Raw genomic sequence first — 27,853 nt, 5'->3', positions numbered from 1 at the left:
CATCTTCATGGTGGCTAACGTTAGCTTTCACAAATTTAATTAAATGATCCTCATTGTTTTTTTCCTTTTTTTGCCCCCTGACTCTTGTCGACGAAATCGATCACACTCTCTTGCTGCAGCCGACGTATTTTATTCTACCTCAGAGTAAGCAGCTACATGCATAGAACGAGCATACCATGGAGCGAGCATGCAGCATATCGTATGCATACATAAGGGCATATCGAAATGAATAAAACAATGTTATAAATTTGTTCATGTGTTATGAAATTATAGATAGTGGAAGACACATCAGACATTTTATTTTGCTGAGTGAGAAATTTTATAGGTCAGTCGCACACCTGGTTCAGCCCTTACGACGGCTGTGACTATATGTGACGATTCAAGTCATTGGACGTTATAAAAATCGCAGAACATATTTTGAATAACTGTTTTTCTGCAAACTTGGTAAATGTGGATATGCTGATATTTCTTAAAAAGTAAGAGACTGCATGTTACATTTTATTTTATGTGGAATTTGTTTTAAAACTGCAATTTAGTTTTGTTATTTGACATAAAATATATTTTTATTTTACAAAGAAATGTGCAGCATTAAATAAGTAATAAAAGGACAGTTGTTCATTTGAAAAGAAATTCAACAAAAAAAACGTGATTAAATCGTATCACGAGATCAGAATCGTGCATTGCATTGTAAGCTGAGGTAATCGTTACATTCATACTGGTGAACTCTGTGTGTACAATATAACGTTGATTCATCGAGCCAACAGCATAGGAAATTATTAGTACTCATTTTCCTGAATGAGTACTAATAAAAAGACTAAAAAATTAATATACACTGTGGTCATTATACCATTGTTCAAACACAATTTCTTGAAGCGATTGGTGGCCACTTGTGCACAGTATTGCATTATTTAACACTGGAGTTTGTATCACTGCAGTGCATCTACACACACAACCTACTTTTTGCATACATTTCTACCATATTGTCTTGGCAATATATTGCATTGTTGTTGTAAATATTCATCATTACTTTGTTGCTGATAACCCTCAGACCCCCAGAAGTACAATATTTTACAGTATTTTGTATGGTTTTGTATTTAAGTGTTGTTGACAGCAGTATGTGTTACCATGTTGAAACTCCAGAAACAGGTAAAACCGGTTATGAAATTTAGCCGTGACCTAAACGGACAACACAGCATCTGCCTTCTATCCCTCAGTGTCCAGTTCTGTCAGATGGCCCCTTTGACAAACATAGCAACCTTTATTGAACAGAATGGTTTTATATTCCCAATGATGTGAGAGGCAGCCCATAAAAAGGTTTTGTCTCTATTTGGTGCTATACCCGCTCTGTTTTCAGCAAGCAGCACTTTGTCTTCGAGAGCACTATGTTCCTCTGGGAGAACTGGCTGGGCAGACAGCTCTATTAGAGAAAGGTTTGTAAAGCTGGATGTCTGCTGCCAGAATGTGTCCAGGTGAAAGATATTAGTATGCTGGACCGTGAAGTGGCTGGACCTCATCTGGCATCTCACAAAGAGCCGCCGTACTCTAACCTCTCATACTTGATGAGAGAGCGGTGTCTTTTCAATGTGAAGCCTTGCATTAGCATTCTTTAACATTCATTTATTTAATGCCTAATTCAATGTTGTATGAGCAGCAAAGATGTCGAATAGAAATGCAAGAAGCTGTTTAGTGTTTGTTCTCACTGATTTGTCATTCAAAGCAATATTTATTATTTCTACTACACAGAGATTTCTTGTCTGATCAGAAGTCAGAAGTTTGTGTGGTTTACCTGGGCTTGTAAACCCATCGATTTACCCAGGAACCCATCTGTCAGGAGGTTATTACAGGGCTCTTAAAGTCAGTGCTAGATCGCATGACCAACCTGGACTATTTTTAAGCTGTTGACACCTGAAGTTCACCTGAAGTCCTTTGTCATAGCAGGAACTGCTTTTTAGGAAACAAATCAGTTTGACTATAATATACTTGTTTGCTGTAATACCTTTGTTGTCTGCTAATGTAGCGTGCATGCACATTGTATGTCTTTGCTTTGTGGTTGAATATTGAATTGAAATGAAGGCTCTATCAAAGGACTCATTAAATCCCTGTTTTGGCACAAACCCATTGTGTCGAAATGAATTCTGTTTGCTGTTAAGGCCATACAGTAGAGCGGAGGCTACAGCGCTCTGCATTACAAAGGTTGACGTGGTTTTAATGCAGACCGTTCAGCGGAACCCTAAGGGCCCTCTATGAGACCTCGACCACAGAGTGAATGTGTAATTCAGTTTGGTGAATAAGCCAGCTGCATTTAGTGAAAACCAAGACAAGACTAATGAGACTTTAGTCCAGATACTGAAGTATTAATAAGCTTAATCAGAAGCTGAATTAAGTATTCACATAGCACTAATTAGACTCATTTGAATTGAATTGAATAGTCCCCTGATGCTTTTGTTTCTGGCAGGTTTTGTTGCTTTTGGTATGCTTGGTACTTAAGCATAGGTGTTACTTTAAAGGTGTTGCACAGGTCTGGAACAGCCCAAGAAGTGCTTTGTAATTTCCAAAATAATAGTGTATATTATAGACATAAGATGTGTGGATGTGTCAAAAAAGACAACCCAGCTAACAGGAGGCCAGCGGGCCAGCGGACCAGTGGCGGAACACCGGCGGCATAGTTGGTGGTGCACCACCTTTTTGGTCATTGTTTTTCCAGCGGTCCACCAGCTGCAGCCGCCATATTTTGGTTTATCAATAATGTTTGCTAATGTTTGCTTGCAGTCGACGCTCGGTCCGCAGTTCATAATCGTTCAATCCCGCTAACCAAAATGTTCTTAACTCATTTGCCGCCAGCCATTTGAAAAAAAGTTACAAGCCTACGCCAGCGTTTTTTAACATTTTCATCCAAATTTAATGGCTCACAGTAAATTCTCTGTAAAGAATATATGGACATACAATATGTCAAATGAAAGAACAGAGTCTCCGCTTTTACACAAAAGAAACCGTATTCTTCTATCTTCATGTGTACGTTTTTTATCACTCATGAGGGTAGGTTTCTACAAAAATGCATCATTTTGATTTAGCAGCTGAGATAATTAACGTTTTTTTGTCAAAGATTCTTCCCAGATTACACTCAGAACAATCATTAAAAATCGCTAAAACATATAAGTTCTAGGTTCTGGGATTCTGTACTTTTTCCCAAAGGTGTGTAATAGTGCCACCTGCTGTATAACAGTACAAACACTGATTGTCGTAAAAAGTCGTCTTTGGCGGGGAAAGCGTTTTTTTTAATTGACGAGATAACTTGTCAATAGCGATGAAAGAGTTTAAACACAATAATAGATCAAAAACAATATTCAAGAGCAACTGCAAATTTATTCATATTTTAACAGATGCAAAATGCTCACAAATGCTTTACATTTATCAAATGCTTTTAACCGACGTTACACAAATAGGATTCAGTTAACGTATAAATGTATTATTACTATTTATCCATGTTTTTTTTACATCATTCACAGTTAGACCATAGTAAATACAAAATTAACCAGTTTTACTACAATAATAATAACTTTATTTAGTATAAACTTTTCTCATGGTTTTCAAAAACTATCTTACAACTGCACTCCAGTATTCCTATAATATTACTAGAAGAACCTTTTTGTCAAAACCATAGATTGAAAAAAACATGACATGATGGTTTCACCACAGGGGATCCCAGGTTAACTGTCCTAAGGGTTTAAACAAAAAATGCATGTTTCAATGTTGCAATCAAAAACATACTTTAAAGGAGTCATATTTGATGGCTAAAACAAACATTATTGTGTGTATTTGGTGTAATACAGTGTGTTTAAGCTGTATGTTTTCATATACCATTCTTTACTGTTGCTCCACTTTACCCCGCCTTTCTGTAACGCCTCGATTTTTAACAAAGCTTGGTGATTGGCCGTTTACCTCAAGCATATGGCGGAAATGTAACGGCCCTTACCATATACGGAACATCAGCCTTCAAAGCATATTGAAAGCTCATAATGTCACCGGTACCGTGTCGGTTAAGCCTGAATATGATCCAGAAAATGCATTTGACCAAGCGGATTAATCAACTATGCCAGTTCAACAAGGGCCGACAAAGGTCCTTCAACAAGCTTAAACTATTCACACAGTCAGTTGCAAATTCTTTAATAATGAAAATGTACTTACAAAGTTGGATTTGCTCCACTTTTTATAAACTGCCTTTGTGCACAACAAGGTGTTAATGTGCTGCACATACATGGATTTTGGAGAATAATACCTAAACACCGATTTCTAATTGTGTCCTTGTTTAGAAGACCAAAATAAGTAGTTATTCAGTTTTGAAACAACCAGCGTCTCTACGACATGATAGCAACAACACTACAGCGGGAATAAACATGCCTTCTTTCTTTATTTATACATTTTGGGCGTTGATCTTCAATGCTTCTCACGAACTGACGTAAATGTGGGGGCGTGTTTAAACAAGGCATTCTAGGCAGGTTTGGATGAGCCTCCGCTTTAAATAAAACATCTCTTTTGGTTTGAGACGTTGATTTCTAGAATTGCACGCGTCTAATATACGCATGAACAACTTATAACACACCAAAGGTACAGAAAAACACAAAATGGGGTCATATGACTCCTTAAATCATCCAGAAGGAGCTACGACTCACTTACTAGTCATGTGTTTAAAGTTATGTTCAGTAAAAAATAACAAATATTATTTTAGGGGTAAGTTTGCAGATTTTCAAACCACTTTAGGGTAAAATTTCTGTAATATATATGTAAATGAACATGTAGTAAGGAAGGCGGGGCGAGAGCCATCACACAAAGGGGCGGGGCCGGTGGCGTGAGTGATAATGGCTATCAGCTGTGTGCACACCAGCTCCGCATTTCTGACGGTGGAGATCGGAAGCATAAAAGAACGAGCTGACAGAAGGTACGAGGAGAGAGGACCGGGCCCGAACGTATTTGTATTTCTATTTGTATGTGTGTTATGTTCGCCGGCGGTCGGCCGTGAGGGGCCGCCGGCTATTATTACTTTATTAAATGTTCCCGACTCCTTCCTTCCATATCTTTAGACGTATTACAGTATACAAAACATATTTCTTAAAATAATAGAATTTATGTTTTGTTTGGATTCATTTAATATTGCTCATACCATGCCACATTTGGATGTCAAAACCTTAAAATAACTGTTATAAAAAGTATAGTAAAAACGTATGGTAAATAGATGCATGGTGATTTGCCACTATCTTAAGTCTTCGTAAGTGTTGGTTTCATTGGAAGTCTTCACAAGTGATTCTGGATCCAAACTGTGAAAAAGGTTTATATGAGGTGATTTAATTAGCTTTCTCAACTCACCGAAGTTCTACCTCTCTGTCAATAACTCCCTTTCGAAATGTTGAAATTAAATCTCGACGTTCTCCTCTACTATAGGTGTTGTTTTGCCACTCCTGAAATCAGAAAACAACTTTTTGACCATATCGGTTTACGATAAAACAAATTTCTGTGCTCCATGTGAGTTACAGTACGTCACTGATTTACAGTACGTCACACATTTTAGGTTAAATACATCCAATAATCCCTTGACAACTTTTAAAAAGCTCTCAAAACCTCTAAAATAAAGACGTTATTAAAAACCCAAACTTTCATAAACAAATGCTCAAGCTATACATTTAGCCTAACCCTTCAGAAAACAGTTGAGATACTAACAGACAGTACATATTCAACAGAAACATGTCAATTACAAGCAAGAAACGTGTCAACACACCAGTCGTGTGTATTATTTGTGTGATTTGAGTGACTAAACTTACTCTAAAACACTTAAGAAAACCTTGAGAAACAAAGCTTGCCACTTGTCAGTTCCTGGTGCTGCCCTGTTTCCATGGTAACTCCATCCACTCCAGTGTTTGGATGCCACACGAATGTTTATGATAGTCATGCAGCATTAAGGCAACATATGGGATTTAATTACTACATAAAGAATTAAATCTTATTAAATTATCATTCAATTGCAAATTTATAGTCTTTTTAAAAATTTGCAAAATAACTCTTAGCCAACTATTATATTGAATAACTTTTTAGCCAGTATATTCCATCCTTAAGATTCATTTGACTGCAAAAATAAATAAAGAAATATTTATAAAAATGTCAGAAAAAACTATCAGATTGCCACTGCTGTACCAACAGAGGCCTAGCGGTGGCAAGCCAAAAAAAGCTGGCACCGACATTTTTACATTGGTCATCTTGCCGAAAGTGTCCCGACAGGAGTCGGTCTTTTTTCAAGCCGCTTAATCTGTGCCGCCCAGTTTGCTACTGCTGTATCAACAGAGGCCCACCGGCGGTGAGCAGCTGGTGGCGTGCCACCAAAAAAAGCTGGCAGACTGACAGTATTTTTACATTGATCAGCTTGTTGACAGTGTGGCAACGGTGGTCCGACTGTGTCAAGCCGCTGATTCTGTGCCGCCCAAAATCAGCCTGTGGAGCGCCAGGTCATTGTTTGCTGGGAACGTTTTCTGAAAGACGACATACTTTTTATGATTTATGTGAATTAAAATGCACAAACAAGCAATAATACCTAACAAATGGAAACATTTGTGTTAATTTTTTAATATTCATGTACTGTTATGTATGTGACAATTCTGAAAGAGGCATTTCCCTGAGTATGGATGATCATGTTTTAAATAAATGGTTTAAAAAGAGAAACTTCACAGGGGTATTTAAACCACCAAACATTGAGATCTGAACTATTGTATGGTAAAAACAATCTAACACTAAAAATTATGACAATGCTTTACCAAAGTTACCATATTTAAAATAATGATGGTATTTGTAGTGAAACCACAGTAACTACAAAGTTCTCAAGGTCTCACTACAGGAATCATACTTAAAAAATAACGTTTGGAGTATAACTGTGGTAAAACAAATATTAATAAATCCCCCCAAAACATGGTTACTAAACTTAAACAGTAATAGATCCATGGCTGATTTTAGATGGGTTGCCCAAATTTCCAAGACAACTTGTCCTATCAAAGGTGATGTTATTAAAGTAAAAACATAAGATAAGTGCTTTGCTTTACTTTACTAATACTTTACTAGTTGTTTACCAAAATATCAAGGTCGGCCTTTGATAAAAACACGGTTGAACTTTTGATACCGTTCTCATGTTCGAGTGGAGGGTGGAGATGATGTCATTTGTTGTTTAAAGGGTTGAATGGTTGAATGGTTAATGATTGCAGTTGAAGTTCTCTCTTGTGTAAACCTTTACTCATAGCGTCACTTTGTTTTGAAACACAGTGGGGACAGCTGGGTTGGTGCACAGGGTCATTTACGGCCGCGATGTCTCGGAAAGACCCTGTTTGCGAATGTAAATTAGATTATACACATAATACATGATGATTTTGAAAAATAATTGTGCTTTATTAGTCTGGACATCCAATATTTTTTATTTTCAAAGTCAGATTAGCACATTCTACTCTTCTGTCTAAAGCTAAGCCCTCCTAATATTCAATATTAATTATTAACACGCTCACTGTGAGGTTTTTCTTTTGTTATAGGTCATTTAGTTTGCAGTTGTATGCCTATGAATGTTAATCTTGAATGAGAATAAACTTCTTTGCATGAAGTTTTGTGGTTTCATATTAACAGATAACGTGCAGTGGAACAGTGATGGATTGGATAGGTGTGCGTGAGATGTGTGCTGATGAGAACATTGTGTACATACAGTAAAATATTAAAAATAGCAAATTCCAGCGATGGTTCGTCACTCATTAGCACAGGAACATCCCTGCAGTGAGTTGTAGAATCAATGAGGACATAATGCCTATGCCTCTGCTATGGGGTATATCCGTGGTTTCCAAGAAAGAAGAAGTTGCATGTTTATGGTTTTCTTGCATTCAGTGTAGTCCCTCTTATCCAGTCTCACATGTCTGTTTGCGTTCCTCCTCAGGTAAAATAAAGTATTCCGAGAGAATTTATGATGCATGCATGGAGGCCTTTGACTGCTTGCCCCTTGCAGCTCTTCTGAACCAGCAGTTCCTCTGTGTCCACGGAGGTCTCTCACCAGAAATCAACTGCTTAGATGACATCAGAAAAGTAAGCATCTGTTCACGTTCTTTTTTCCAGCTATTGTAATGGAAAACCAAACCTGCTAATGTCTGTTTTTCTTCCTCTGTGCTGTGCAGCTAGATAGGTTTAAGGAGCCCCCGGCGTTTGGGCCTATGTGTGATTTGATCTGGGCTGACCCGGGGGAAGACTACGGCAGTGAAAAGACAGTAGAGCACTTTAACCACAACTCAGTCAGAGGCTGCTCCTATTTCTTCAGGTACCATAGTGGACTGCATCTACCAGGATACGTTTACTGACATCACTATTGTTTATTACCATTAGCATTAAAATGAGAGTTTTGTGACTTTTGGTTTAATGTGTGTTAGCTTTAAGGTCTTTGAAGCTGCTATCTGTAGCTTTTGTCTATATGTTATTTATGTTTGAAACAAAAAAATACTTTACATAGTTAAATTTATGTGATTTGAAGTCAGATGACATTTCCTGTGAAATTGTAAACAAAATCTCAACTCAAAAATGACGGATTGCAGCTTTAAAATATACTATTTTTGATGACTCATCTTGAACACACTCAATTGAACCAGTAAATGCGAACGTTCCCTTAAGCTCAGAATAGCGTTAGAAGTGGAAAGGTCACAGGTTTGAGCCCCAGGGAACACACATACTGATAAAATGTGCTTCGAGATTCTCTGTAGGCCACTTTAAATTTGAAGCTTTTGCCAGCAATTACAAAACCGTGAACCGAAGGCTATTGGCTGTTTCAGTGCTTTGAAATGTCCCATCTAAACATATTTCTTATAGGAAATATGTCAAAACAAGAGAGAAACCTGGGCTTTAGTATTTGTAATTCCATTACTAACAACTAACTAACCAAGTATTTCACATAACACATATACAGTAGGTAACATTTCTATAGAAACTCACAATTCGAAAGGTATTTGTAAAACCTTTTTCACACATGAGCTCATGTGTATTATGAGAGCTGCTTGTTTGTGCAGATTCATCAACACATATTTCAGACATCTCTGAAGTGCTATGGAAAGCCCCTCTGATTCTTGAAAATAACCTGACCGATGTCACCCAGCTGGTTTCGTTTGGCTGTATATATAAGTGTGTTCGATCACTGTCATCTTGTCCAGCTGGCATTTGTTTTTACTACGCCAACTGAATGCTAACTTGCTAACTAAGTGCAGTTTGTGGTCTAATTGCTTGAACATTCAGTGTGTTTGAGGCAGGGTGGGCCTGAGGAGAACCCCACAAAGCCGTATAAAGAAACTTCCAGTAAACTGGCCCATGCGTCTGGGGCTCACACAAAAGCCCATTTAAAGCTAGTGTTTCAGAGAGGTTATAAAGACTTTTCAACTCACATGTTTTTTTTTACAGTTATGCAGCAGTCTGTGACTTTTTGACAAACAATAACTTGTTGTCAGTGATTAGAGCACATGAAGCACAAGATGCGGGGTAAGTATTTATGAATTTTTTTAAAGGAATAGTACACACAAGTTTGAAATTTCAGTCGTTGTGTTGTTCCAACCATGCCGTTTTTTGTTGAACGCATAATGAATTATTTATATCATGTATCCAAGCTGCTTGTTCTGTATAATCAACATGGTGACTATGGCTGTCAATCAAAAAGATTTTACTGAAAAATAATTTCATATAGGCTATTTCTTGCACATATCTTGAATTATAGCTGAAATGCTATTTTACGGCTTTTTATAGCTCTTTGTGTCGTTCCTTGGAGCTTGAGAGCTTTTAGTCCCCATCCATTTTCATTGTATGGAAGAGAGCAGCTCTGAATTTGCAAACATTTGAGAGAGATCCTTAGTACTGATCTACCCCACTTGTCCTTTTGAAAGCATCTCATAGATGTCCTGTTTTAATCTACAGCTGAATAGGCTATTGTTTGTGTTTCAGGTACAGAATGTACAGAAAAAGTCAGACAACAGGCTTCCCTTCATTAATTACCATTTTCTCCGCACCCAATTATCTAGATGTCTATAACAACAAAGGTATGTTTGCATCCATCAACACGATAAAAAACATCCCAATGGTAATTCAGTGCTTCTGGGCTATTTTGGTTCTATCAGTTACCTCTCTGTCTCACCAGTTGACTGAAAAAGATTGTCAAAGATGTCTGTTTGTGAACCTGTATACAGGGCTCTAGAGTGAGACCAATTTGGTCGCAAATGCGACCTTATTTTTCAATGGTGCGAATTAAAATGTGAGATGGTGGTCTAGTGGGTTAAACCACTGAACTGGTAAATCAAAGGTTGCTGGTTCGACCCCAACAGCCACCACCAGTGTGTCCTTGAGCAAGACACTTTACTCCATGTTGCTCCAGGGGGATTGTCCCTGTAATAAGTGCACACTGTAAGTCGCTTTGGATAAAACGTCTGCCAAATGACTAAATAAAAAAATTAAAAAAAATAATCAGAGGTCGCACAGGTGCAACCAGGAGTATAATTCTCCGCAACTCTGAAATTCTCCCTGTGATTCAACAACAGACACACATTAGGCCGATATTGTGGTCTAAACCAATCAGAGATAGGGAAGGGCGGACCCCCCTCGTCCAGATATTCCTGTACATGTGTGTACCAGAGGTCGCGTTAACCGAAAATTCTCTGTCATTGACAGATTTTTTTACCAAGGATGGAAAAATCTGAAGGCCGTCCGGGATTACAATGTCAATTTTTATATCCCCGTTTCCCTTCATGAAAGCTTTATATGCTCGCGAAGCGACCTGCGTGTCTTCACCAGTCATTGTTACTGACTAGACATATGTGATGCGATCTGGGAAAACCGGTCAGAAAGACAGTTCACCTAGCACAGTAGACCCCACATAACATGAAGAATGAAGGACTATTAATGCACATTTCCCACCAGTCCTGTGTAAATTATGACATGCAAAGTTTTTTATACAATGTTTTCGTGAGATGACAGAGCTCATAGTCTGCAGCACCGGAGTTATCCCCGCTCCGCTGCTCACGCGAGTAAAACATACAAGGGATGATCAAAAGTCCAGACACTATGCACATGATAAACTACGTAAAACTTGCTTCACTGCTTATATTTGTTGTCCGTAATATTTGTTAGTTTCCTTATGTTGTGATAAAGTCAGAGCTCTCATTCTTTAAGTGTGCCCTGCAGCATTCTCCTTCAAACGGTTTTGTACAGTATTTTTATAGACTTCAACACTAGGAAATGTTTTTAAATTAAATTTTTATTAGAGTAAGTCTCTTACCACCTTAAAGTGACTTACTTTTGATACTGGACTGTTGTGCTTTTATTTTCATCACTTAAATTTAAACACGTTTTTCTCAAAATTTCGTTCCTGAACATCATAGCGCTTCAGCGGACCTCAGCCATAATTTAGTTACATACAAAAGATATGAGCAAAATAAATACTGATTTCGAAAGGGCTTGAATATGTTATCAACAACTGTAATAGTCTATATAAATCTGCACTATGTGTTGGGTTTTCCCAGATCTAATCACATATGGACAAAAACATTAAAATATTAAATATATAAATGAATATAAATAACAACGGCTTTATTGGGTAAACTCTCTCTGCCCTGCTTTTTTTCTCTCTAGCGGCGGTACTGAAATATGAAAACAACGTTATGAACATTAGACAGTTCAACTGCTCTCCTCACCCATACTGGTTACCCAACTTTATGGACGTGTTTACATGGTCTCTGCCCTTCGTGGGAGAGAAAGGTAAGCGTGAACCCCAGATTTTATGGACCGTAATCTACCCAGTAGGAAATATATAGATGCTGGTATTTGACGGCTTATGTAGAGGAAACAAGAAGGACCTTGTTGATGACGTGTCTGTGGTGTCTGACTTTGTTCGCTTGGTAGGAAGAATGCAGGAAAAGTCAAACACGAAGCGTTATGGTGACAGAATCGTGCCAGTGTGTTCAAAGGCACCTTTATGAAATGATCAACTTCTTCTATTTTACATATGTTTTACATGTAATAGTGTGAGCATGGGAGGCTTATCAGGTCTACTAATGCAGGTTGTTCTGTATTCACAGTGACAGAGATGTTGGTAAATGTGCTAAACATCTGCTCTGATGATGAACTCATGTCAGAAGGAGATGACTTGTGTGAAGGTAAGTGTGAACACGCACTCTCATGTTCTGTTAACATGTTTTATTTAGACTTCTGCGCTTGGTTCACATTTAGTGAATTTAAAGCTGTACAGCTAGAATGGGCTCACAGTTATGGCGCTTTTCCACTGCATGGTACTGTCAGGTTTAGTACGACTAGGCTCGGTACAGCTCATTTCACTTCGACTCAGTTTGCTTTTCCACAGCAGTTAAGTACCACTTCAGAGTGGGTGGGGATTATAACTTTATCGTCATAGTTGTGCCGCCCCTACTGCGATAGCATCATTGTGAACTCCACAAACACACGCACAACAGAGGAGTAATGGAGCTTTTCGATGGCGGATGGCAGCAATACAAAATACTGCTAAAAATACCAGAAATGGTATTTGGAAATATTACAGCAAAGAGCAGACAACGACCATTTGGTTTGCTCGAACGGCGCACGAGGGTAAGCTAATGTAGCATTTAGCATTGCGTTAAGGGTCTCAATCTCTATTTTACTGTCACGAAGCATATAACGAAATTTCAATATTACGTATTCAAATGCGTATGTGTTGCAAATCCAATGACGCTGGTAATGATTCTCTCTGCCCAATCAGTGATCTGTGTGTAAACATGTCACATTTGGGAATCGGTACAGTACGCTTGGAACCTCAAAAAGTATTAGGTACTAGGTACTGTACCCAGTGAAAAAAACCCAAAAGTGACTATGGAGTGGAAAAGCGCTATTAGTGTGTGTGTGTGTTTTAGTGTGTGTATGTTTGACTGTTAAAAATCAGTGTAGACAGACATCAGAAGTGTCCAACTGTCAATCTGGCTGTCAGATATTCTCTCCCTGGAGGTCTGATGTCTGTTTATGCCGCCCAATGATTCTCCTCCAGACAACCTGTGTTGAACTAAATTTTCTTCCATACAAAGACTGTATATGCTATTAAATAGATATCACTATGGTGTCACTTTAAAACACAAATACAGGTGTTTGTGTGTGTATTTGTGCATGCACACACAAATAAATTTGTCATTGAAAGGCAGTCAAATGGATCACATGCTTAACACATTGGTTTCTATCTGTGTTTGCCAATTTCTAAACCATACCAAATACGATCTGATTCTCAGCATCTCAACATTTTTCTCACAGCGGGTTTGTGGGTCAAAGGTCCGATGGGGTGATGGTGATGCTGGCTTTGTGTTGCAGGTGGAGTTCCAGCTGTCCGTAAGGAGGTGATTAGAAATAAGATTCGTGCCATAGGGAAAATGGCCAGAGTTTTCTCTGTGCTCAGGTCAGTCTGCAAACACTGCGATTTTAAGCATTTCATCGTCACTGCACTTTCTGTGCCATTTTGGTTTCTGTGAGGTCGTTACAATGACCTAATAACAAGTGCAAACCAGAATCTTCTTCACCAACCACCTGCTGGACAGACACTAAATGCTTTAAAATAACATCATGTTATTTTTTTATGTAATTGGGTAAACAGGATTTTATTTAAGAGATGTTCGTTCCCATTTTGTTTGTGTATAAAACAAGCAAAGCTCAGTGAAGTTTTGTTTTAATGCCACACACACAGACGCCCTCTTTCCTCCATTAGGATTAATGTGCTGCCGTCAGTGAGTCATCGTGTGGAGTAGCAATCTAATTATATAAGACATTATTCCAGATGAACAATGCCGTAGATAATGAAGGAACAGAGGACAGTCTTTTGTCTCTGGTGTTCTGTATAATATTCAGATTAGGTCAGCAAGGCAGCAGGGTAAATTGCCACGTTTCCACTTTCTTCCCCACTCCATGCTAACTGATCATGTGCTTAAATACTTTTTTGAATACACTTCTGATACACTGTTTGTGGATCACAGGGAAGAGAGCGAGAGCGTGCTGACCCTCAAAGGGCTCACCCCAACTGGAACGCTACCACTAGGAGTATTATCTGGAGGCAAGCAGACTTTACAGAATGGTAAGTGGTCCATGTGTGTGGTTTGTAATGGTACGTTGCGTGAGGATTTGCTGATGCACGTTTTCAGTCGGATCCTTGAGCATCTGTATGCTTGAGACGTACCTTCTCATTGTATTGTGTCAAATGTAGATGCCCAGCGCTGTGCTCATCACACAAGGCAGCATAGATAGTTGATGGGGATGTTATTTATCTTTCTCCCTCATTCTGAGCCCCATCAGTGCTTTTAGCAGCACATATCATCGAGGGCATAGCTGTCCGCCTCCATCACACAGCTTTTTTTACTTATTTAAGTTTTTAGCAACTTTAAAATCGAAGGAAAATTGGCCTGGTCATAACATTCTTGCTGCTAATGTACTGTAAATGGAGGAATCTCATCAACACAATTAATTATATTTTCCGTTCAGATGAGGCCTAATGTCAGGACAATTAGGGTGGGTTGTTTTGATGACATTTTTTGCATTGTGACATTATTTCCATGATTTAGCATAGTAATTTCCCCCCTAAATTCGTATTACCCTAATGCATCTGTAATTTCCATTTTCTCATTAGCGATTGTTCATTAGATTCTCATTACTGTAATATATTGATTTACTGCAGTAAAATAACATAGTTTCTTAAATTGCTTTTTGATTTTGGGGTTAAAAACCCAGGCATGTTCTTGTGTTGAATCAACAATTTAATCATGTATATAATATTCATAATTTGAATCTTTAAAAATAGTTATAACATACAACAACATTTTACCACTCATATAGAAAACAACACCGCAGCGCTTATTGTAGTTCTTTCCCTGTAACACCTGTTACATCCTGCAATCCTCCTGTATACACTGTTTATTTACCTATTTGCTTTACAAAGCCTCCCCTCTAGGCTCATTTAAAGAAAGGTGATTTAGCCACCTGCTCCGCAGAGTGATCTGAGAGCCAATCAGAGGCCAGCATTAGCGCAGCGTCATGATTCTAGATTAACCTGTCCTCTCTGAGTGGGCGAGACCATTGGGTTATAAAGGTCATTGAAGGTCGATAGCGTTTAGAACTTTGTGTAGGTGTGAAGAGATGGACAGAGAGAGGAAAATCAAAGGAGACCGTGGGTGGATGTCACTTTTTGAAGTACATATAGGAAACTCAGTGACCTTTAAGAGACCGGCTTCATTGTCTGTGTGGGTTGGCATAAAGCCAGCCAGAACTGAGAGGAATATTAAAGAATCTGAGAAGCTACTGGGCTGATCCGAAGACCCCTTGTGGTGAAAATCACAGTAAAGTTTTATGTGATTTTTTTTTTTTAATATGCCTTTAAGACAAACCATGCGCACATTTATCATTCTGAACAAAACAATTTTCTCCATAAAACTGCAGTTTACCAAAGGCAGTTTAAAAAATACAGTTTGACACTGCTCCAGCTAATGATGTCATGAACCTTAAACAAAAAATCAAACTAACTCATTTGATCAGTAGTTTGAGAAATAAATATGCAAAGATGTTGCATATATTTGTGCTTATATTATCACAGTTTAGCAGAGCCTGAACTGCTTACCTCGATTGAGTGAGGTTTAATTATGTCATTTTGATTGTCAACGGTGAGTTATTAAAACTATTGACCGCAGGGGACTTTAATACCATACCTTTTTGCAATATTTCTTATGAAGCCCCTCATATACTCATGTCAATGTTTATGATTTTTTAAAATGTGAAAGTGTAAATGAAATGTGTATGTTTAAATGTGTGAAATGACTTGTATAGACAAAAATTATACTAGAAAACATAAAAGAAAATGTCTTCTTTTAAAAATTATATATATGTAATTTATTTAGTATTGCTTAAGAAGAAGTGTGGTGGTGCTCTATATCCGGATGGTTGTGAATAGGCCACAGGAGGCAATAACAGCCCCTGATATAGAGATCCATCACACGACTACTAGAGCGATATTGCATTTATACAACAGTTTGATGGTACAAGTGTGTAGATAAATCAGAAACAACATTTGAGTGTCTTTAAAGCTTTTTGAAGGAAATGGGAACTACTTTGATTTTTTTTTAATTTGTGCTGCTTCAGTAAAGTTATAAGTGAGAAATAATGAATAGGGTAACTCACAGAGAGTGTTTTAATCCCACTGCAGCACTTTCCATTGTTTTTTGTTTATGTAAACATGTGCTTGTTTACTTTAGCAAGTTGACACAGCAATTTCTGTTATCCAAAGTGCGTGATCGAAACCCTCTCATACCTCGCTGTGATTTTTTATAAATTGTTAAGAGACACTGCCACCACTGCCAGTTATACTTTCATAAGAGCATGTTCCTATTATCATTCCCTCCATCCGAAATCGCTTACTTACATACTATATAGTAGCCGAAAATAAGCATGAGTCAAGAATAGTAAGTCCGAAACCTCAATATGCAAAAAACAGTAGGATAGAAATACCCAGATTGTCTATGGCAGGGGTGTCCAAAGTCAGTCCTGGAGGGCCTGTATCCTGCAAAGTTTAGCTTCAACCCTAATCAGACACACCTGAACAGCTAATCAAGGTCTCACAAAGCAGACTAGAAACTTCCAAACAGGTGTGTTGAGCCAAGTTGGAGCTAAACTCTGCAGGACTGTGGCCCTCCAGGATCGACAGTGGACACCCCTGGTCTGTGGCTTCCGCCGAGATTCCTGAGTGTTGATCAGATGGACACTTCTCTATCTCATGATGCCACGTCTAGCTTCTTCAGAGTGACGCAGTTGTGAGTACAGCATAAAGTCTGAGTTAGTTTAGTGGCAGAGTGATACAAACAGTCAGCTAAGCGGTTCCCATGGTGATATTGGTGGAATATCGCAATGCTCTCAGCCAATCAGATTCGAGAACCAGAAAGAACTGTTGTATAAAAATAAACACATATATATGTATTTATATTTATATATATATATATATATATATAGTTTTGATTTCTTTTCATAAGCTCTAACATTCTCCAAATTCTATAAATCTGCTTTTTAATTTCTGTGACTGATCTCTACTCTTAATGTGTGTTCTGCTTTTTAATTCTTTAACTACTAATATTACTATATTACTATATTGTGTGTGTGTGTGTGTTGGGGGGGTTATGTGCATTGGGTGTAACCTTACTGATATAACCTTTCTCTCCATTCATTTTGGGCTACTTCCTGCTGTGCTTGCTAATACAGCCGCCATAGAAGCAAAGGAGGGTCAAGGTATGCTCGCCTTTTGTGGGAAAAGCATTCCTGTGTGTCTCATCCCACCCCCTGCTGTACTCTTTTCCCCTGTGTCTTTTTGTGCATTTGCATTCACCTCAGCATCTGTTTTTGTGTGTCAAACTGGTGACAGAAAATCGTCTTGGTTACGTATGTAACCTCAGTTCCCTGATGGAGGGAACGAGACGTTGTGTCGAGAACGACAGATGGGGTTCGCCCTTGAGAACCAATCAACTCTGACTACTATAGAAAAGGCCAATGAAATTTGGCGAATGCAATTTGCATGCCGGGCTCCGCCCCCGGAAATCCGGTATAAAAGGAGGCCGGCGTGCAGCATTCACTTACCTTTGTTCTGAAGAGCCTGAGACCTCTCAAACTGCAGCAGAATACGATACGTGTTCGTGGCATAAGGGACACAACGTCTCGTTCCCTCCATCAGGGAACTGAGGTTACATACGTAACCAAGACGTTCCCTTTCTGTCGGTCTCTCGACGTTGTGTCGAGAACGACAGATGGGGTTGCCTATGGAAAACGCCACAACGCTGTATCGCGTCACAATCTCTAGCGAAGCGACGGTAACAAGCCTGGGCGTGTCATCTCGAAGCTTTCGTGAGACTGTAACCTTCCAGTGTGGTGGTCGGGGGGTTCCAGAGCTTTCTTGGAGAAAGATGGGTACAGCCCTGACCGGTAACTTTCACGGACGGGGCCTTAGCTCTCTATAGGCGAGAGGCCGTCCAGATCAGTTTACACCGGGTAAGCGCGACTCTTAATCAGAGAAGCGCTACAGAGGCCACCTCCTACCCGTGGGGAGGAATATGGTGGATATAGGTATGGTCTCGTCCTTGGAGGAGAACGCATGGAACGTGCGGACTGAGTAGTTAACCGCGAGGTGGAGGCCCACCTGGGGAAGCTCATGGGTTACCAGGAGTGGGAACCATTCTCATGAGGATACATCAGACGGAACAGCCCACGGAGGGGGTGTTACAGACGTCCGGTAGCACTAGGTCCGGTTAGAGCTATCTGTGATAGCTCACATGGTATCCCGGCCTAAGGGGGAAGGCTGCTCTGCCCAGCCAGCCCCCAGGGGGTGCTTGTTTGGTGATGGATGGAATGCCTATTCTTAACCAGTGTCTGGGTAAGAAGGGAGGCTGGTGAGGTACCAGTTTCTTAGCGATGTGTTCGGGTAAGAAGAAAAGGTAAATAGCACACTGACCCAACCTGTTAGAGGGTGGAAAGGTGCTTTCGCAGGCATACGCCCCCCCGGATGCCAGTCCTACATGTCGCCACGCAGGACGTGGGCTGACACCGGGTTTACGCGAAGGTTGTTAACCCTTGCGAAGGTGTTTGGGCATAGCCCAACCCGCAGCTCTACAGATGTCTGCTAGAGAGGCGCTTCTGCCAGTGTCCAGGAGGTGGCTAAACTCCGTGTGGAGTGAGCCCTCACTGCCAATGGGCATGGGAGATTCTGAGATCGGGATGCCGTCGTAACGGCGTCCACGACCCAGTGCGCCAGCCTCTGTTTGGAGACAGCCTTCCCCTTCTGCTGTCCTCCAACAGACACGGAGCTGGTCAGAGCTTCAGAGCTCTGCGTGCGGTCCAGTACGTACTGGACACAACACTAATCGGGTTGGGTCTTCCTCCCCCATGGGGAGCGCCTGCAAGTTCACCACTTGGCCCCGGAGGGAGTAATGGGAACTTCTTGGGCACGCATCCGGGCCTGGGTCTCAAGATAACGTGAGAGTTTCCAGGGCCGAGTTTAAGGCAATCCAGGGACACGGAGGATGCTCGGTGGTCCCCTACCCTCTTGAAGGAAGTGAGCGCCGTCAGGAGGGCCGTCTTACTCTATGAGGAAGATCGGAACCTCCGAGGGGCTCTTTGGGGGGCCCTGAGGCTCCCCAGGACCACTTAGGGTCCCAAGAGGGTATGGAGCGGAGATGAGGCGGATTCCGCCCTCTCGCTGCTTAGGAACCTGGTGACCAGGTCGTGTTGCCCTAGAAACTTTCCACCGACTGAGTCGTGATGAGTGGCAATAGCGACTACATACACTTTCAGTGTGGAAGGGAGATGTTAGTCTCCAGTCTCGTGAGGAGGGGAACACAATCCTGATCAAGCACCTCAGTGGGTCTTTCTCGTTGAGAAAGACACCAGGACGAGAAGAGGCACCGTCTAGAGGCGTGTAACCGCCTAGTAGATGGGGCCCTAGCCTGGGTGATGGTCTCAGCCGTATAGGGGGAGTAGCCATCTTAGGATCTTCTCGTCCCGTCTAGAGACCAGACATGGGTGTTCCAGAGGTCTGATCTGGGATGCCAGAACGTGTCCTTCCCCTGAGAGAGCAGGTCCTCTGTCAGGGGAATGGTTCAGGGGGAGTCGCTGTCCAGAGCATCGGCTCTGAGGCCAAGTGCGGTTAGACCGGTGTGGTGTAACCAATAACACTTGGTGCTCCTGCTCCCTGACCTTGCACAGAGTCTGTACAAGAAGGCTCCTGGGGGGGGGAAGGTGTGCTTCCGCCCATCCCGCGGCCAGCTGTGCGCAAGGATATCCGTGCCGAGGGCAGGGACTATCAAGCGGGCAAATGGTGGTGTTACGGGAGGTGAACAGGTTTTACCTGGGCCTACCCGAACAGCCTCCAAATGAGCTGGACTGCACGGGGGTGGAGTCGCCACTCTCCACGAGGCATAAACTGGCGAGAAAGCACGTCGGCTGTCTAGTTCAGTTTGCCCGGGGTGTGTGGCCTGCAGGGAACGAGTCACCTGTTGACTCCACCGGAGGAGGCGTCGAGCAAGTTGTGTTTAGCTGCTGTGTGCGAACGCCACCCTGACGATCTGTATTCGCTACAGCTATAGTGCTGTCCTCGGAACAGCACGTGCATGTCTCGCACGAGAGGCCGTAGCCTGCTCAGTGCAAGTAGCATAGCCCACAACTCTTGGCAATTGATATGCCAGCGCAGGCGGGGGTTCGTCCAACACCCCACCTGCGTGCCCGTTGCACACTACACCGCACCCCTGCAGGGAGACTTCAGTCGTCACCACGACCTGCCTCATAACCTGCTCAAAGGGACCTGAGTCCGTCGAAAAAGTCATAAAGACTAGGGGTTATGGTGCGTCGGCAGCAGGGCGGCATCACCATGCGCCTGCTGCCGGTGTGCCACGCTCTCCTCGGAACTCGACTCTGAAACCAGTGTTGGAGCGGTGTCATGTGCATCAACTCGAGGGGTATTAACCCGCGAGGACGCCATGTGTCCCAGGAGCCTCTGAATTGTTTCAGGGGGACCGCTGTCTGCCTAAAATGTTCATTTCAGACAGTTCAACACTGGTTGGGCACAACTGCGGACAGGTGTGCTGACATGGTGACAGAGCTGAGTTCCATACCGAGAAAGAGGATGCTCTGCACTGGGGAGAGCTTGCCCCTCTCTTGGTTGACCTGGAGTCCCAATCGACCTAGGTGCCGGAGCACCAGGTCCCTTTGTGTACATAACAGATCTCGCGAGTGTGCCAAGATAGGCCAGTCGCTGAGATAGTTTAGTACCCGCTCGCCTTCCTCCTCTCAGGGAGAAAGGGCGGTCAGGGACAGACCGAAAGGGAGGACTCTGTACTGATATGCCCGCCTCTCGCACGCGAACCGTGGGAACGGCCGGTGTCGAGGAGGATCGAGACATGAAAGTAAGCGTCCTTCAGGTCGATTGCCACGAACCAATCCTGACACCTCATAGATGTCAGGACGCGCCTCTGTGTGAGCACCCTGAATGGCAGCTTGTGAAGGTGCTCTGTTCAGGGTACGCAGCCTTTGGGGGCAACCCGCCGTCTTTCTTGGGAACGATGAAGTGCGGGTGGTGACCCACTGAACATCTTGGTTTTGAGGGACGAACTCGATGCCTGTTTTGCCAGAAGGGTGGTGACCTCTACCCGAAGTACGGAGGCGTCCCTGCCTCTGACAGAGGGAGAGATGATGCCCCGAAACTTGGGTGAGTCTCTGGCGAACTGGATCGAGTAACCAAGACGGACCGCCCTCATTAGCCAGCGAGACAGTGTGGGCAGCTCTCGAGCTCCCAGGGACTGTGACAGGGTGACCAAGGGGACGGTCTGCTTCATCATTCCCACGGGGGGTGGTTCGTCGGCTGGCGGAGCTAACCATGTCACGGGGAGTCCCCGGAGGGAAGGTTTTTGCTCCGCCTGCTTACCTGCCTGGCGGGACAACGGCACGCACTGTCGGTTTGAGAGTGGTGACAGCTGTCATATGTGTACGACCTCACGCCTCGCCAGGGTGTGAGGTCGGTTCGCCGAGCACAGTCCAGTGGAGTGTGCGATCGGCTGCAAGTAAACCCGGGGAGAACAGAAAACTCAGTGAGTAAGTGGGCGCCAAGCCCTAACAAGGGCCCGGCTTTGGTGACGAGGCAGGAGTCGTCCCGTACCGACCGATCAGAGCCGTGGCTGTGAAGGTTCGGGCCCGATGTTGTTCTCCCTGGGGTCTTCCCGTCAGTGTCCCTTCTCGCGAGGAGGTTGCTGACGGGGTGGAGGTTTCCCCCTCGACCTCTGCTTCCGGGGTGCCGCCTGTGGGGGCACAGGAACCGGAGCCGATGTCGAAAGGGTCCTGGGTTGCAGGGAAGCAGACGTCACGTGAGATCTCGGAGGCCTGTAGGCGGCCGAGTCGCGGCGTGAAAAAAATGTGGTTAATTGCCACGGTCTGCTTCGCCGTCAAAAAACTGCTGAGCGCAGTCCTCGACGGTGTTACCAACAACCCACCCTGCGAGATGAGTGCATCAAGAAAGCGGACTTCCTTGCTGTCACTCTTCTGCACAAGGTATAGCCGGGGGTGTCTCTCCTGGACCACTACCGTGGACATCGTCCGACCCAGGGCCCGTGCCGCCGCCTTAGTCGCCCGTAGAGCGCTGTCAGCGGTGGCACGGAGATCCTGCATTATACCCGGGTCGGCCTTACCCTCGTGGAGCCCTCTCAACGCCCTGGCCTGGCGGACCTGCAGGATGGCCAAGGCATAGAGAGAGGAGGCAGCCTGGCCCGCAACATCGCAAGCTTTCGACACCAGTGATGCCGAAGTCTTACGTGCTTTGGACGGTAGGAGTGGTCGATCCCCCCCCAGGTGGTAGCCGTCCGCGGCACAGGTGCACCGCAGGCGGACGTTCCACCCGGGGGATCTCGACGCAGTCCTTGGCTGCCTCACCATCGAGGGAAGTAAGGGAGCCGGAGCTGGTTTCACTGGAACGGTCCGTGAGTGGAGCGTTCCAAGTTTTACACAGCTCCTCATGCACCTCCGGGAAAAACATGGCACCCGGGGTGGGCGCGGTTTGCACCGCGCACCGACCTCGGGAACCACGTATCCCCGGGTTAGCACGGATGACATCACTTCTGCTTCCTCCTGAACTCGACCGCTGGGGGTGGAGTTTGGATTCGGCAGAGTCGGATGCCAGTCTCCCTCCGATGCTGCGAGCGACATCTCATCTACGTCACACATCGTTTCCGAGTGTGTGCGTGAGGATCCGGACGGTATGCCACCGCCGGTTGGGGAACGTTCAGAAGAGCGAATCGGGGTGCGATCGGCCCGTGAGCACTTGGCTGGCGGGTTTACGTTCGCAGAGTTCCCCGTATCACTAACGCTGCTAACGTGGGTGGTCATCGGGGCCGTAGCCACAGATGTCACAGCCCGGGTAGCAGACGAAATGGTGGCTGGTTCCCGTAGGAAGACAGCCACCCGTGACCGCAACTTCTGAATGACAATCTGCCCGCAGTGCAGGCAGATGTGTCAACGAACGCTGCTTCAGTGTGCTGGACGCCCAGACACCTAATGCAGCGATCGTGTCCATCCCCCTCCTCGATGAGGGTGCCGCACCCAAGAGAACAGCGGGACATGCCGCGCTGGAGAATGCTCAGTCAGTCCTGAAAAGGACTTTTAGAAAAAATCTCTAACACCTCCGGAACCGCCGAGACGCCCAGGGGAAGGTCGCTGCAGGAAGGGACGATCCGCTGTAACACGTCGTAGCACCAGCGTGTAGTTGTAGAGGATTGAATCCTGAGTTGTACTCATGAGCGATGGCTCTGAAGAACAAAAGGTAAGTGAATGCTGCACGCCGGCCTCCTTTTATACCGGATTTCCGGGGGCGGAGCCCGGCATGCAAATTGCATTCGCCAAATTTCATTGGCCTTTTCTATAGTAGTCAGAGTTGATTGGTTCTCAAGGGCGAACCCCATCTGTCGTTCTCGACACAACGTCGAGAGACCGACAGAAAGGGAACTTCATTCTTGCACTACCATCATGTTTTAAAAATTTTATTTGGATAAAAATGTCTGCTAAATAAAAGCAACATAACAAAAGGGGTCCTCCCTTTTCAAAGCCATTTGTTTCCTTAATTAAATTCTACAAAGTAAACTGCAGCCAGAAATTTGAATGATGGATGCAGACACTCGAAGGCATCAAGTGAGGGAATGAGCGCCTGCGCAGTTTCCAACTCTGCTCCAACTTATAAATTTGCTCGTGCCTGTTGACCGGAGGGGTTTGCTGGTTAGTCCCGAGCCCCGGCTAGAGCTCGCTAATTCCCAAGCTGCAATCTGATTGGTGGAGAGGCCAAGACCTCTCTCTGCCGTGTATTTTCAGATTGTAATCTTGTTATTACTGTGCTTTCCTAAGACTGTATGTTCCTGTTCACGCGTAACACTCTTGCCTGAGGCCTCTCACCCGCTGCTGTAATGCATTGCGACTCTGAACTATTGTTTACACACGCACTCGGGCATAGAATGTTAAGTGTGTCAGAACAAGACACTCTTGCTATTAAGTCACTGACCTGATTTCAAAGTTTTATACCAGGTGTGTAACTGTTATACAATATAACAAAGTTAGTTAGTGAATGGGCGTCTTGTGTTTGACAACTGGGTTCACCTTGGCAGTGGCTCTGTGTTTAAAGAAAATGCAAGTGGACATAATAAGCCTGTTGGTTGTGCAAGAATCAGCTTTCGTGTGTTCGCTTGCTATTTGTTTGAATAAGGGTTTCAGTTTCAGCATTTTTTTATTTCCTGGAGATGTTCAAATAATTTTTGTATATGACATTCCGTTTTTATACTTGTAAATCAGATAAATAATCTTTAAATACTTTAGTTTGCTACGAATATTTTTAAATTAACTTGTAGCCAAATTTGGCAGATGCGGCACATTGTTTGGTAGCTGTCTGGAATTTGCTTACTTATTACGGTCATTGCCGCCCTCTTTGTACTCTGTATTTCCTGTTCCTGTTGTTCTGACTCTCATGTTTTGTTAATGTTGTCTTATTTTCCGTGGAAGTAGTACTTATTTACTGGAAACGCACAGTATGACATGAGGTAGACCGTCGATGTTGTCATATGCAGTTCACCGAAAACTAAAAAATCTGTCATCATTTACCCTCGAGTTCTTCGAAATCTTTATAAATGTCTTTGTTCCGATGGACACTGAGAAAGATATTTGAAAAATTCTTGTGACCAAACAGTTTTTGGCCATCATTGACCACACCACCATAGTAGGTAAAATGACAATGGTAGTCAAAAGTGCCTCAGAACTGTCTGCTATCCTGCATTATTCAAAATATCTTCTTTTGTGTTCAGCAGAACGAAGACATTTATAAACTAGTTTTTCCTGTTATGGTAGTGGCAAAGAACTGTTTGGTTACAAACATTCTTCCAAATATCTTTCTCTGTGTTCATCAGAACAAAGAATTTATAGATTTGGAATAACTTGAGGGTGAGTAAATGAAGACAGAATTTTCATTTTTGGGTGAACTGTTTTGAATTGAATGTCTCCAGAAATGTCCGTAAAACATGCTTTTTTAATGTTAACTTTGTGTGGGAAAGTTTAGCACAGTTTCCCATACTTAAATCAGTTGATTTTTTCCCCGGTAGCCATCCAAGGCTTTTCTCCTACACGGAAGATCCGCAACTTCGAAGAAGCCCGTGGTTTGGACCGCGTAAATGAAAGGATGCCTCCTCGGAAGGACGGCCAGCAACCAGACGGTACCGCAGTCAACGCCGTCAACGAGAAAAACGGTACAGATGGGAACGCGTAAGGGGAGATTTTGCACTTTTCCTCTCCTCCATAGCATTTTCTCTTTCTCTGCCACGTTTTCCATGAGAGTCTCCTCAACTGCCCGATCCTGCGGATGAGGTCCTGGGATATGGAGAGGAATCATTCCACTAAGAGAGAAAGAGACAATTAATTCACAACTAGCTACAAACATGAGATTTTATTTATTACATGACATGTATTAAATGTATTTGATAGCAACATGTTAAAGACGAACATTCGAAAGTGTGCAAAACAAATCACAATGTGTCAACTTTTAAACTGCAATGACAGTTTTGTAACTTGAGGTAAGATGTAGGGGTTTCAGATGCTGATCAGATCTAGTTAATTCCATTTTTCTAATATTGTATGTCAATGTGTATTTGGAAAGGGATTGTTTGACTAAATATACTGTACTGACTTGTGTCATTAAATAAGGCTGTAAGGGATTTAGAAGAAAACAAAGCGAAGAGAAAACAGTTCATTTAAAATGTTTTTATATATATAAAGTAAAACTAAACATTTTCATTATATTTCCTTATCTCTTCAATTTTGTCTAAGATTCAGAGATGAAACTATAAGCTGATTTGGGTTTAATGTGTTTGTTTCTACCGTAAAAACTAGCATTTGTATTTGTATTCGTAAAACAGCACTTGGTTTTTACCTGGTGACTTAACACATGAAAGTAGCCATGACAGCACTTCTACATAGAATTTGTGTGTTTTTATGCTTGTGAAAACTTAAAATAAGACAGATGAAAGCCCTATCAAAATGCATTCAACTTCTGAAAACCAGGCAAGTTATTTTGGGTATCTTTGAAGCAATCACTTGACAGATTTCTAGAGAAGCCAAGATCCTTATTTTCTGCCACACCTGTTTTTGCTGTATTTAGTGAAAAGATGATAAATGAGTTCTTACATTCATTCAACAAAAAGTCGTATTTGTTACTAGGCTATACAAGAAGAGCTATTAGCATGTTTATGAAATTGTTTGATCAACTTGATCAGAAGCCAAAGTCTAATGGGCCATTCACACGTTACGCGGACCTTTAAGCCGATGTGGCTGCTACTGGCATTCACAAAAAGATGAAATATTTGTATCTTCAGCTGCACCTGCAGCAAATAGCCGTGCCCGTGGAAGTTGTAGGATTTCGGATGCCCGCGTTTTGCCGCTTAGGTTTCCCTTTGAAATTAAACTGGACAAACGCGACGGACGCGTACCGTGTGAATCCACCATAATGCATCACCGAACGGAGATGTTGCGAACGGGGAAGTCCCACTGTCCCTGTATACGTATTTCATGGAGAGCACGGAGTTAACTGCCATTGGTTGATCACACAGACCATTATTTTGTACTGTATCTGGTTTGTGCTTGAGACATTAACAAAGCATGTTGAACATAATATATGTTAAACGAAGTGGTTTCAGTTGTAACACTATGTGAGGTATTGAGGTGCAGTTTTTTGGGGGGCGTCTGGGTTTACGATTTACAAAAGGTTGTGTTATGCCGCCACCTTATGTTGAGTTGAAGAACAGCTTTTTGCTTCTTTGAAGAAAGTAGGAACGAATATCATAAAGCATCACATGCAATGTCTATTAATTTGAGCTAACAATAGTCTGAGAACTGTGGGTTTGTCTGATTTTAAAGCAGATCATGATTTGCCAGGTTGTTGAATGTCTAATTTTGTATGCACACAAGCATGCACCCAATTTGCAGGGTCATCCCCATGCCTGGATTTTGCCGGAGTGGTTTTAAATGTCAGGTGTAGAATTTTAGACAACATTTTTAGATGTTTAATGACTTTTTGTGGGTTATTTGGAACAGAAATGAATTTAAACGGATTTAAAATTGTGATTTTTCATTTCATGAAAGGCAAATTCAAATCCAGTAATGTGACCAATTTGTGAATGCTCATTTCCAGTCGCATCTTTAGATGTTTGTTCTACTCGCAGCTTTGAACAGAGTGAAACAAAGATGTGATTACAGTCCAGACCACCATTCCTGAAGTTTGTGTGCATTTTGCAAGATCAAATTGATGCAGTATGTCTAAGGACTCTAAAGAGAACATTTGTGTACACTATAAATGCCAGTCATCTAGATGTCACAAATGATGTTACATTTATTTGCATGTATTCCAACTGGAAGTCAAATAAAATGTGGTGTACTGAGATTATTCGGCTGATCAGAGGTCGTACAGTTTTTTTCTAATGGTGTAAGAGATTATGTGGTCTATGGACATTTTCAAAATTCCTTTATGTTCTGGTCATAATATTTTTGTTGCTTTCTGCTCTGTTTTCTCTTTCTAAAATGAAGAGTCTTAGGGCCTTGACGGGCTCCAAGGCTCAGTTGCTTTGTAAGAATGTATAGAAATTCATGCACAATCATGTAATAATGAAAAATAAAATATTGGGATTTAATTGAGCTGTCTTTTTGTTGAACACATCATGTAATGCAAAGCCACCATTAATGTTTGATATGTGGTTTAATTTTAGAAAAA

The 27,853-nt window shown here is 42.4% G+C and overlaps 1 protein-coding gene across 2 annotated transcripts in view; it reads left to right on the top strand.

Moving 5' to 3' along the window:
• Positions 1-27,773, top strand: part of ppp3cca (protein phosphatase 3, catalytic subunit, gamma isozyme, a) — a 45,154-nt gene extending 17,381 nt beyond the window's left edge. The window contains exons 5-14 of one of the 2 annotated variants that reach the window (XM_056744880.1): positions 7,949-8,094; positions 8,184-8,323; positions 9,448-9,525; positions 9,982-10,076; positions 11,662-11,787; positions 12,108-12,185; positions 13,378-13,462; positions 14,034-14,131; positions 17,293-17,319; positions 25,197-27,773. In XM_056744880.1, coding sequence (XP_056600858.1) covers positions 7,949-8,094; positions 8,184-8,323; positions 9,448-9,525; positions 9,982-10,076; positions 11,662-11,787; positions 12,108-12,185; positions 13,378-13,462; positions 14,034-14,131; positions 17,293-17,319; positions 25,197-25,360 — 1,037 coding nt within the window. In that variant the 3' untranslated portion in view covers positions 25,361-27,773. The remainder of the gene's footprint in view (positions 1-7,948; positions 8,095-8,183; positions 8,324-9,447; positions 9,526-9,981; positions 10,077-11,661; positions 11,788-12,107; positions 12,186-13,377; positions 13,463-14,033; positions 14,132-17,292; positions 17,320-25,196) is intronic. The other variant, XM_056744881.1, reaches the window with a different exon arrangement.
• Positions 27,774-27,853: the final 80 nt, after the last annotated feature.

Source organism: Triplophysa dalaica, chromosome 4 (genome assembly GCF_015846415.1).
Source record: "Triplophysa dalaica isolate WHDGS20190420 chromosome 4, ASM1584641v1, whole genome shotgun sequence".
Taxonomy (NCBI): Eukaryota; Metazoa; Chordata; class Actinopteri; order Cypriniformes; family Nemacheilidae; genus Triplophysa; species Triplophysa dalaica.
Note: the sequence above shows the minus strand (reverse complement) of the source record. Positions and strands in the feature narration are given on the sequence as shown.